The sequence below is a fragment of the Cariama cristata genome, unplaced genomic scaffold (genome assembly GCF_000690535.1).
Source record: "Cariama cristata isolate BGI_N322 unplaced genomic scaffold, ASM69053v1 scaffold1004, whole genome shotgun sequence".
NCBI classification, from domain to species: domain Eukaryota; kingdom Metazoa; phylum Chordata; class Aves; order Cariamiformes; family Cariamidae; genus Cariama; species Cariama cristata.
In genome coordinates, this window is record NW_009612133.1 from 12498 (window position 1) to 25792 (window position 13295).

Consider the following 13295-nt stretch of genomic DNA (forward strand, 5'->3'; position numbering starts at 1 on the left):
TCACTCTTCCATTGCATCAACTACGTAATAGGAGGGTAAAAAGAGGAGGGAGCCAGACTCTTCACAAAAGTGATAGGACAAGGGGCCATGAAGACAAACTGCAATGTGAGAAATCTTAAGCAGGTATTAGGAAGAAAAAAGGTAACATGAGAGTGGCCAAATATGGGAAAAGGGGCCCAGAGTTGTTATGGCATCTTGATCCTTGAAGATATTCAAAGCTTAGCTGGACACAGCCTTGAGTAACTGGACCCAATTAGACCTGCTTCAAGAAGATGGTTGCATTAGACGTTCTTTAACAAGTATGGCCAACACCTCTAATTCCAAATTTGCTCTATAAATGCCATACTAAAACAAAGTTTAAACAAATTGCCTATTTCAATGGCCTTAAATAAAATACTAAGGAATAGCAGATGCTTCAGAATAACATTAATTCAAATCTAATTTGCCCAAATATGACAACCAATCCTTCTGATTTCACAAAAAAAGACAAAAATTCACACTCTAGACATATCATCCAGGTGGCAGCACTGTAAAAACAAAATAATTGTGTGTTTTTACATACAAGTACTTTTTTGCCACAAAAAAGTAAACTTGATCATTGAATTCAGTGGATAAGTCATAGAAAAAAGTGATGAAGCAGACGCAATTTGGAGGCAAGTAAGAGAATAGAAAAAAAGTTTTTAGTTCAGACACTCTGACATCTTTAGAAAATTAAAGAACCTAGATGGCATAAGCCAGGTCACTTTCGTTTTCAAGATAAGAATATTCATATTTAAGAATTGTTACATAAATCAGCACATTCTTACTAGCCATATGCAATTAGATAAGTAGGACATAATTTTACCTACCAAAAGAAAATAATGATCCTCAGGTTCTGCCCTTAGATACTTAAAGATTACTTGTTCCATAAACCTTTCCATCAAGTCCCAGTCTTCAACTATACCATGGCGGATGGGCCACTGTTGCAGAACAGTAACAAAATATAATTGGAAACAAAAGAAAAAAAAAAAAAGAAATCAGTGTTTTCAACTGCAGCAAAAGCATATGATCTACATATGCAATAAACCTTGCATTAGGTTTTCCCTATTCCCATCTGACATCTATTCAAAATTCAGATTCCAACCTTGAATAGCAGAGACAATGCATTGCGCTTTTCTCAGTACAACAGAATGGTGGCACTGGGATAAACCAAAGGTTCCCCCTAGCCCAGTATCCTGACTCCAACGTTGCTGACAGAAGATGCCAAGGAACATGAAAGAATGTGGTATTTCTCCTAACACTCTCCCAGCTTCCCTTCACTTCAAAAGAAATATGTAGTCACATACTGTTTTGCAAAATCCCACATGCTCCTGAAGGTCAACAAAACTAATACCAAACCTTATCTTCCATTAAGAGAGTTAATAAGAAAACAAGATTACAGTTAGCAAAAAGCATTCTTAAGAAGCTATTTACTGTATAGTTGATGCTTTCTAAAGAGTACTGGAAAATTATTTTAAACATTTAATACCTTGGTTGCATAAGTTGGTTTTTCTATTGCTTCATCCCCGATAAAGAAGTCTAAATCATCAACACCTTTCAAAACCCTTCTCTGTGCTTGATCGACCACTTTTGCTGATTCTTTGATAGCAATACCTTCAACAAAGAACACAAACAATATTGTGGATCATATATTCTGCACTAAAAAAAAAAAACCCCAACATTCAAAAATAAGAACACACTGTAATTGCATTCATCCTTTGTTTCAGGCATAAACACAGAACAGCTAAATAAAACACAGATAATTTGAATTCCAATCACAGGTAAACATAATTAGGATTTATAAAGTAAAACAATACAGATCTAAATACAGATTTAGTTGTTAAGACACTCAACATGCAATCAGGTAGACAAAATATAAAAAGAATCCCTAAGATAGGGAATCCCTAGAAATCTCTTTTTATTCAGAAAGCATGCAAATTTGCTGCACGCTCCACTAATAATTTTTTTTTAAAAAAAAAAGAACACAGGTGTAGAAGTTGTATAAAGAGCAAGAAAGAAAACATGTTGCCATTATATAAATAGATGGTTTACTTCACTTACACCAATTTGATTTCTGGACATATTATAAAAGTGAGATATGGCACACAAAAGGGACTGAATAGCAACTAAATAAGCAAAAAACCTGTACAAAAGGTTGCAGGAAGAAAGAAGTAGGAGAAAATTGTAAGGCATACAGAAAAAGAAAATCAGACAGATATAAAAGGAGTATTTTTAAAAGGACAGAAATTTGTATGGCCACATGATACAACTTTAGATAGTTTAAAACTGATTTTCACAAAGTCTATGTTTAATTTCTCCCTTTAAATCCTACTCCTATCTTATCGTTAAGAACAGGATGGAGAATTTCATTTAAGAAAGACTATAAATCTCTCCCTCACTTCAGGGAATAACTGGCAAAAGTTAAGAGCTTGTATCTTGGCAATTTATTCCTTCCAGGATAACTACTCATCACAAATACAGAAAAAAGTTTTTAATCAGAAAAATACTGGCTAAGGCTAAACACAGGATCCTGGAAAGATGGATCCGTGATTAGGTATCACAGGAACACAGATGTTCCCTTCGCTCATCTTTTGCATCAGCCCTCTGGCTACCAGGGTTGCAGTGCCAGCAATACCTGCTGTATTTTTTCAAGTCTTACTAATTGCCTTTAAACACAATCCTTCACACAAATGAGGAAATTCCTGTATATAAGAAGCATTAATATCAGTCTCAATTATTCAAAGGTCACGATCCAAAAGCTCTTTCAAAGACAGAATTGTTTTGCTAATTCCGACCTTCAGTAAGAAGTTGTTTGCTCACAACTAAGATTAAAAAATAAGGTATGAAAACAGCTGCTGCATCCTCAAGTCTATTGAACACACGGCAGGACAGCTACGGGATCTGGAAATCAATAGCGTGTGAGGGTGAAGCACCGTCAGTTCACCGATGCTCCCCATCCTTCTCCCTTCTCTTCCCAAAAACATCAACAAAACCAGAGCTGTGCAGCCAGAGAAACTAAAAAGTTAAAGGTTGTGAAAGACTGAACAGGATAAACCAGAAAATGTTATTTTGAGGTCTTCAGGAAGACAACTGAATCATACTGTAACTTCTGTAGCAGCTTACGGGAGAGCAGAGAGGAAGCAAAAGGCTGGAGGAAGCCAAATAGCATGGGAGGTAGATAGGAAGTAGAAGCTAAAATTGTGGGGAAGGAGATGTCGCAAGGCCAGCGTTTGCTGCTAGGGAAAAGAAGAATCTTGCCAAATATTTTTCAGGTCATCATTACAGAGCTCACACATTTTGGGAAATTTTTTCAGTCAAGATGAGTGTGTTCTCTTCAAGAATTTTCAAGTAAAACACCATCACTTGCCACAGGATTATAGAAAATTTCACGTCAAAGTGGTTTCACCCTGTTACAAGCCTAAAACAAGATGGGAGCTCTCAATATTTTGCTGACCTTGAGGCTAGCCTGTTCAGTCCTGGTCTGGAAAGTCAGAAATGAGTACGAAACAACCTGAACCAAGAATCATATCCTGAAAATACAAACAGGGAAATAAATCTTGCTGAAACCAGAGCTAGGCTACCATGGTGTCCAAAGATGGGCAGCACTCCAGTGGTATCTCACAGCATTTGCCTTCGGTTTGCTTGGCACAAGAATTAACAGCTTTTATAAAAAAAGAGGGCGTACTTGCATCAAATAATTTTTTGCGCTTAACCACTACTCAACCCATTTTTTTCTTTCAAAGGTAGAGAAAGGGCCATCTAACATGTAAACTATCATAGACAAACTGAAATAGATGACAAATAAAGAGAACTACTGGCTAATGCAAAGAAGTTGACTCCTATTTTAACATACAGCAGGAAAAAAGGATTAAGTGAATAAAAATCAAGCAAAATTAATGATCTGGTAAGATCTCAAAAGCAGTCAGGGAAGAAAGCAGTGAACACAAGTCTCTTCAAAAAATTGGCCCAATATATTCTCATTTACCTCACTTTTCAAGCAAGCATTTATCATCTCTACAGATGCATATTCTGAATTAAATCAAGAACACAATATAAGGAGATAAAAATTTGTTAAGAGGAGGAGTGAATAAGATAAGCAGCAAGTGAACAAGGCAGAAGGAATGCTGCTCAAACCTGTTTAACAGCAAACATTTTTTAGACAATCAAATTGATAAAATATAACCACCGTTGCTGGAAATCAAAGGAGAAACCAAACCATTTTTCCACTGGGGATAATATTAAGGCAACTAAAGACACCAAAGTGCTTTGAAAAGATGCACAGTTTTTCATAACATTTTACTTTGAAACTAGGTACTGCTATACTCTATTTTCGCTCCTCTAACGTGGATTACACTAGTGCTATTTTATTTCATTTGAGGCAGAGGATTAATGCAAACTCACGCAGTTAGTAATTATCTAACTTGGATTACAGTACAAATGAGAAAAATGCCTTTTTCATTAAGATAATTGCAGTCAAGGACCATTTCAGCTGTAGGAGTATCTAGACTAGAGCAGGGTTGGGTTTTTTTGTTTGGTTTTTGTTGGGTTTTTTTTAACATACACCACACTATAGCAAAAAGCCGTCAAAAAAATCTCATTTCCTCCCTTTTCTTCTTTAATAGCATCCCTGTTGTACAAATTTCTCTGCTTAACGATCTAACAGGTCATTTCATTCCCAGAATTTGTTTCAAGTGTCATGATATCTTTTCTCCTTTTTTGGAACAAGAAAGTGATTTTAAAATTAAGTAAACCAAATCTGAAGATGCAGAAAAAGTATGTAAATTCTACTTATCTGAAATTTAATAAAATAACCATTTGCCTATTTTTAAAGACTGCTATAAAGCTTAAAGAGCAATGTAAAGTTTTTTCCAATGGTTCAGTAACTTTCTAAATCTAATATTAAAACTAGTTTTTGTGTGAAAAACAAAACTATAGAGTATATTTTAAATGCCACTGAGATAAGCCAAATGAAGTTAATTTGGAAAACCAAACAAATTAAGAACTACATATTAGAAGCCAATACAGAAGAGACTGAAAGGATCCTCTTACTTGTATGAAAACAGGAGAACACATTAAGTGAATTAACCTTAACTTTCCATGAAAGCTGCTTTTTGAAGCATATTTTCTAGAAAAATTAACATAGAGCCTGAACTACCAAGTTCTATTTTACAGTGACTACGCTTAAGTAATATTAGTTCTAGCTCTCTTCCTGCTGCGTTTACAAGGAAAACTGGGTGTACAAATTATTCCTTTTTACCAGGATGTAATACATGATTATTTTGGCACAGATGAACAACAACAAAATGCCAAGCGGTGTAGGAGGTCAAAACATGAAGCATTTCTAAAGGAAGCTGATTTGAGTTCCGCTCTCTAGAGCACAGCCATATCGCTTCAAGTGGGAGAAAGAGTTCAGAAGACAGCGGGCAAATAAATAAGCAATTTGGGGGCAGGGGGGAATGTTTTCTTGTTTTATTTGCAAAGCATAGTAAATTAACATCATTTTAATATTGAAAAATACTTGGCAAGTATAACATTTTAAACCCTGAATATATTAAACCATTCAATGTTACAATCAACTAAAGTTTTACCTGATAAATCACTAACAAGGGAAGAGCCTTCTAAAAAGTGCATTTAGCCATGCTACTGTATTTAAATACGATATCAATTTCCAACAAATTAACTTCAAATATTAGAATACTATTTAAAATAATCTATCTTTCTAAACCGAGCATGCATAGCAAAACAGAACACAGCCATACTATCACTGTGTCATCACTCAGAGGCGTTTTCAAGTTGCTCATTTTTAACTGCTTTTTTTATATAGCATGTTATAGAAACTAAGCGTAACTTCAGCATTCATACCGAAGCAACAAATACTTACATGAAGGAATAATGAACTGGGGTTCAGTATTACCGGCATATCCGAGTTTTGTATACCTGTTGAGGCAAAAAAGGTTAGGTTATAATTTATAACCTATATTTAATTAATATTTAATACGACAAATACCAGAGATTTTCCTTTTTTAATGAACATACCTCTCTTCCCATATCAAAAAGACCCACTGACTTCCCTTTAAAAAGAAAAAAAAAAAAAAAAAAAAAACACCAAACAGCTTCTCTTTTTTTAAAAGATAAAACAATGCTCCCTACCACAAATTATGCACCATTGCTAACTCCAACTCCAGTAAAATTTTACTACAGAACACAAAGGACGCAATTCAATTTATTAATGCTTAGGAGTATAATTTAGAGTCAGAGTAGTTCCTCCCTGCTCAGCAGTTAGCATTTCCATAGAAATATTGTCATATAGTAAGTGTTAGTGGTAGAAGTGGTTTTGTAACTGCTTACTATAGGGGAAAAAATTCCCTTGCCCATGGTCTGCCAGCTGGGCACATGGCAGGGCTGGCCACAGGCCACCATTACTTCACAAGCATTTCCCAAGATGTACTCTCGTAGGTGGCAAGTACTGACAGCCGATCATGACAGTGGTAGCGAAAGAAATTCCATTTAACAAATGGAAAACGGTCTTGAAAACGTGTTTAATAAGACTAAGGAAAGCAAGAGGAAAAGAACTACACACCTTCACCCACCCAATTTCCAGAATGTGCTATGGATATATACATCATTTCCATTGTCACGATGTAAGACAACTGAAGAAATGATCAATGTATTCATGAAAAATAACTACAACACTCACAGTACCAAAAATATCCAGCTGCTAGAAGTGTTGTTACAAAGAGTTAACAACAGCATGGGCAAATTCTAAAACATGCAGAACAAAATGCACACTACATTCAAGAGTTACAGCCTACGCACACATTTTTAGCAAACACAGATATAACGAAGTTCTCATTTTCTTTATACAGCCAGACAGCTGTACTAACTAAAGTAGTGCCATCAGCAAAAGCATGAAACACTGTAGTAGCACCTCTACAATTTTCAGCACTCTATCACAAACCTGGAAGATCTTAGGCAGTATAAGGCAGTACTAACTTTAACAATTCATAAATTTATGTCAGGAACACAGCAAAATGCCTGACAACAAATACAGTAAGAGGTTGGTTTTACAGGCTAGGAGTGCTGCTGCAGTTGGTTTTGCCATGATGCTACTGATGCAGCGGTTCACAACTTGCTCACACGTCCGCTAACGCCTACACAATTTCTATCGCTGACATTAACTGCACACATTAGTGCTGGGCCAAGAGAAACGTATTCTCAAAAGGAAAACGTATTTCTCTCTAAATAACAAACTGGTTAGCACAGGACTTCATCTAATACCAAAAATGCTTTGCAAGAGAAGTATTTTTAAAGCTGTAAACCTGATCTTGTCTGTAACGCATTGTAACAGTTGGGAGTAATCATGCAAAACACCCTTGACTTCACATTGATCAACAGGAATGTTTACTGAAAAAGAAAACTTCACAGGCAAAATAAGATAAATAATGGGAAAAAGAAACTAAATACCAGAAAGAAATTTACACCTCATGAAGAGGTGAGCATCATGCACTCTATGTGCCTGGACTCAGGACTTGCAACTGAGATTTTGCACACTCTAGAAGTTTGGGGGTTTTATTTTCTTCTTAAACATCTAGTTCCTAAAAGAAATATCAAGAATTCCACAAATTCATGCTTCTATGACCTGTCATGTAGAATAAAACTGTTCACTGTACCTACAGTGTTTTAACAGCCTTTTAGTGCCACAAGAAAATAACTAAGAAAACCAGCAAATACTGACTCACTGCCTCTACCTTCCCCTGCAAATCAGGAACAGTAGCACATAGGTTTTAACGCTAAATCTACACAGGAACTTTGGAGCCTGAAGCCTAGATAAACCTACAACTAGATCCAAAGTGCCTTAACAAGCAAAAAAGTTAAACCCATTTGATTATTAAACTCAGTATTTCAAAGAAAACAAAAGCTAAACTGTTGCAGGTAACAAGCTGCTTAGCTGCTTGTGGTATGGGAGACTGCCCAGCACACACACAGCCAGCAGACTTAAAGAAAAACAGTCAAATGAAAGATGAATTTCATATAAAAAGACCGTATTCAGACATAAAATCAGCATATCTAAAAATACTATGGCCTACTCAGCAAGAAGTCTCCTTACTCATTTTTTTTAAAAAAAAAAAAAAGACACATTTTTAGGCTTCCAAAAAAGGAAAAGGAAAAAAAAAAAAAAGAGGGGGAGACACCCTGTATGGCTTCTGGTTTCCAAATATTAAAGTATTATCAGCAAGTCTCTAACGGAGTCTCCCAACACAATGGTCACACTCTCCCCTACACACCATCAAGGTCACCAGTGCCTGCCCACTGGGACAGGACCCGCTGCCACCTCCTGCCCCTCCAGCTCCATGTTCGCAGGCACAGCCAGCCTTTTGCTGTATTCATACGGTGACCGGTACTATGGGGCTCCGGGCAGTAGCGAGGGCTGCCAGGGACTATGGTAATAAGCATAATACACAGTAAGTTTGATTTGCATAACTAAACATATATAGATAGATACTCTTGAGTTAAAATGCAAGTTTAAAAATGTGATAGGTGAGACAAAAAAAGTAAGTTAAAGAATGAATAAAAGTTGATAAAAACCTTCAGTTCTCCAAACACGGATTCTAATATCAGCAGGTTTTTTAAAAAAAAATTTCAAAGATGAGGCTTTACTCAGACTGACCACATCTATACTACCACTGTCACTTGAAGCAAACATTTAAATCACATGAAAAAAAAGGATACCACCGGCAAGCTACATTTCACAACCACACAGTTTCCACAAGCAGTTCATACAGGGCAAAGTGTCTGACTAATGTATGATTCACAGGGGAACGAGGCACGCCCTGCCTCCTTCAGAGCAGCAATCACTGCCACTACAAAAAAAAAAATCCTGATGTTACAGATATCATAACACCATACCAATACTGGATCACAGTTTTCCAGTAAATCACAGGTTGTCTTGCTTCCTACATAGCACTGAAGAGTGTCAGGATGGACTTCCATGGAGACAGGCAGGCACATGTCACTTCATGAGACACGGACTCGGCTTTCCCACACTGAATTTGTGGCACTCAGCAGTAAGAGAGCAAGGCACTGTACAGATGAGTATAAAAGTATAAGCAGATTTCCATTAAAATCTGTAACACAGAACTGATTTACAAAATCCCAAAGGTGAAAACCTGAATTCAACCTTGATCATTCAGATGTTTTCTTCACATTCAGCTACCTGAAGTGTTTCTGTAGGCCTATTAGCTCGTTTAAGTAGAAAAGGAGAAAAGAAAAAACCAAACAGGGCAAAAAACTGTGCTGGATAATCACAACCTTTAAATTTACTTCAAAAGATAAGCTACAAAGTATCCAAAAGCAGTCCACAAAGTGTAGATACATATATATGCGTGTAGGTATATAGAGAGCCATACACATATACACACCTCCCCATACTATCTATCAATATATATACATATGTTGCTGATATCCCCAGGGATTTCCCTCCAACATCTTCTCCAAAATGCAACCAAGTCTTGCACACCATCCTCTGACCTATGCAGATGTAACGATGTGACAAACAAAATATTTTTTTTTGTAGGGGACATTCATACCACAAATGAAATAGGGGTAGCAACTAATGAAGGTTCCTTCTAAATTAAGTCTACTAATCCACATCTCAATTATCAGTGGAGAAATACGTCTAGAGTCACATCCACCTCAAACTCATGCCCTGAAATTGCAAAGTAGCTCTGTACCGATCCACCCGAGAGATCTCTGGAAGGACAGCCAAAAGGCTCTCTACAGTGTTCTCAATTGCACTAATGGGATTTCTTATATGTGTTCTCACCTAGAATAGATATTTCTGAGGCTATAACATGAAAGCAATGTCACTTGAAGGTTACTTACACGGTAAGTAGTCATGCAGGCAATTTTAAAGCCGAAAGGAAACAGCACTTAGGGTAAGAACTTCTAATGAGAATGTCATTAACAGAACTTCCGTCTGCAAACCACAAGCCATGACCAGACACCTTTGCTCTACTTCTTTCCTGTCCACAACAAATGTCATTCTGCATATATTCTCCCAAGTTATACACCCTAGATCTATCACAACTGCAATTTTAACAAAAGGGTGAGGAATAGGGGGACCACTGCTCTGTGGGCAAGGCATTTGTTTAGCTGCTCTGAGTAGTACAACAGAAATGGAGTGGTCCAACACGAGTTGCATCCTTGTCATTTTCCCGACAGCTCCACGCAAAGACAGGAGTTAGCCAAGCACAAGCAGAAAAGAACACCAGAGGATAAATGTCACCTGATCTTCAATTTCTGTAGAGCAAATCCAGGTTACAGCCTAGCCCTCAGCTACTCCTAATGATCTGGACTAAGAGCAATTTCATGCATGGGACACTTTTTTTTTTTTAAAATTCACACACAAACAGGAATAAGATGTGCCTCCAACACTGGCCCCACTGGAAAGATGCAACGCAACTTTAAAAACAAACAAAAAAAAGAAGCACTTTTCTGTGGGGAGGGAGGAGTGACAAACCTGAAACTCTCTAGAAAGAAAGTCAGGACTAGGTTGAAATCAAAATGGTCTCTTTCTGGTTTACCTTCAAGGTGGTGCATAAAGCTAGGAGAAACAAATATCTATGAGGATTTTTTTTTTTCCCAGAGGGCTTTGTTTTGTTCAAATTGCTGTCTCTTCATGATGGTTCTGATTTATTTTCCATCTGAGCCACAGTAACCCTTCTGTGCAAGCTCTCACTCAACACATTCATTGCCTTGTATCTTACCTTGCAGACAGAATCGGTTTCCCAAGGACAGTAACCTAGCAGCATACATGTCAGCTTCTGTGTGCAAGTCCTAAAATTCTGCTTTGGTGTATACCACAGCCTGTGCACCAAGCCCAGTGAGGTTTCTCTAACTAAACACACCTCTGCAAAGTCCCACGCAGAACCCATCCAAGTGGTCATGCTCCAAGCAAGTCTAACATTCAGTGATGGGATCAGGCTTTACACAAAGTTAAGCTCCATTTATTCTTAAAAGTAAGCTGGTACTGTCTTTTTGCAAGGTGCCACACTTGCTGAGGTAGCAGGAGACCTGTACTCCATATCCTCTTCCATCCAAATGGGTTTAGAGCCAATCTCCCACTTCCCGTAAGAGCCTCTTGCCATTTGCTTATAAACCTTCCTGAGGCAATTTCTATCCTGAAACCATATGGCAAAGATTCCAAGAAAGGAGGGCCAAAGACAAAGCAAGATGATTGCCTGGTAACCAGAACACAAATCCTAGAAGAAGTACAACTAGAGTTTTGATCCCTACTCCAAAGACTGCTTTAGTATTTTATTCTGTGACCATACAGGTATTGATATGCATACCTTACAGACATGCTACATACTGCTTCCTAGAAGAATTTTTGAGTTTTCCAAGTGATATTGTGCCAATGGGAGTCAAAAATTATCACCGCACGTTCACAGTGGCACACAATAGCATGCTGGCCATTTAAAAGAAACAATAACAGATGAGTGGTTTAAAAGATGCAATCCCTGCGAATTTCTGAATGCACTACTGATACCAGAGCCCAGGAGTTTCCGGTCTGAGAATCATTATTTGACTAAACCATTTTCCTACAGTTTGAAATCTGATGCTTACAACCCAGAAATTCTAAATGCACCCTGGCATTTCTGTTGCCCTGCTTACACAATTCCCACTTACATGCTAGCATCTCCAAATCCTGTGCTGAGCAGCCAAATGCACCAACCTGGATTTCACTTCACAGCTTTCTGAAGCTCCTTCGCGGGCCTAACACGAAGAATTTAACTGAGAAAAAGGCTGCATGGGGTCATTTCTTTGAATCAACGAAGAACAAAGAGAAGCTACAAAAACAGAAGCCTCAATTATGTAAAATAAAGAACAGTGAAGAATCTTACAGAGTCCGTAGCCTTTGCACATGAATTGCCTTTTTTAGTATGGTCTGCAAACCACCTTGCCATTCAAATCCAGTATCATAACCTCACTTCTCTCAAGATACCACAGCAGCAAATTCTCCATATATACTTGAACACCAGCAAGGACCATTAGAATATTTCTACATGAATCTGCTTGCTAAAATAAATTTTATTTATGCAGATGTCCTCCATCATAGCTTGACACTTTGCTGCATAACAAATTTTACACAGAAAAAGTTAAAATGATTGCACAATAAGAGTACTTTACTATTTCAATTTACAAAATTTCAAGCATTACTTTTATCTTTAAATTATTATTAAGTAAATAACATTATTATGAATGGCTCAAGACACAAAACCAAGAAAGGTTATTTTACGATTTCATAGTTTCACAGCAGGCCACTGTGCGGAGGCATGCAAGACAGTGCAGATGCAAATTAAGTCTGCTGAAGCATGTGAATTCCTTGTTGCAGGTGTGTATAGAGCAGCAAAATTCATTGCTGGCTGAGTTACCTTAACTCTAGGAAAATTGTAATTAAGTGAGCAGGTTGTAGAAGGCATTACAGAAAAGCTCAGAAAGTGGGGAAATTCTAAAAAGGACACACACAGGGTAATATATTCAAAAGGGCATGAAATAAATCAAATGGCAAAAACTCCAAGTTTTTAAACAGAATGGAAAAGGATTCTGCTCTTCAACCCCCAGCTCCTTACAGATGGTCCATCAAAGACTTCATCAAAAAGGGCTTAATATCCTTTCCTGTTTTAACTGGATAAATTCTACATATACAGAATTTATAAGATAGATACAGCGGTTTTTACCATCTGATGTCTTTTGATAACAAAGCTGCTTTCAAAAGAAGTGGAAAACTTCTCAAACAAGGATGCGCCCCTAGTCTTCATACATAGGGCCTCATGTGGCTGAAAACCCTGAGCAAGTCTTTGTGCTTTTATTTCTTGCTTTTCTTCTATCATCCTTCTTGTACACCAGAAGAGACTGAAAAGCCTAGGGCATATTTACTTTTCAAATCCCCGTAAACAGAAATAATGAGAAAATGATGGTGAAAGAAGAAAGCCATCTTGCCCCTTCAGAAAAGGTCCCAGCTCCAGCACCAGGTGCAGATCTGTTAAGCAGCAGCAGATCAGAAGTCCCTGAAGGAACCGATTATACTAGGAAAATGGGACTTGTATTAATACATTAGTTTATTATCTCTTTTCAAATGTCCTTGATAAAACACAAGATAGCAGAGACTTTGAAATTATTCATGCTTTTCATATTTTTATATCTTTAGCTAATAGACACATTTTACCTTTTACATATCACTAGTTTGGCATAGAATCATGGAATCATTATGGTTG

The 13295-nt window shown here is 37.3% G+C and overlaps 1 protein-coding gene across 1 annotated transcript in view; it reads right to left on the reverse strand.

The window, feature by feature from the left end:
- The window catches only part of LOC104160374 (actin-related protein 3), an 18192-nt gene extending 9821 nt beyond the window's left edge, over window positions 1-8371 (reverse strand). Inside the window, exons 1-5 of the mRNA XM_009698479.1 lie at window positions 8330-8371; window positions 6055-6089; window positions 5900-5955; window positions 1508-1632; window positions 849-959 (exon numbers count right to left, since the gene is read on the reverse strand). Of these exons, the coding sequence (XP_009696781.1) occupies window positions 849-959; window positions 1508-1632; window positions 5900-5955; window positions 6055-6089; window positions 8330-8371 (369 nt within the window). The remainder of the gene's footprint in view (window positions 1-848; window positions 960-1507; window positions 1633-5899; window positions 5956-6054; window positions 6090-8329) is intronic.
- Between the last annotated feature and the right edge of the window lie 4924 nt (window positions 8372-13295).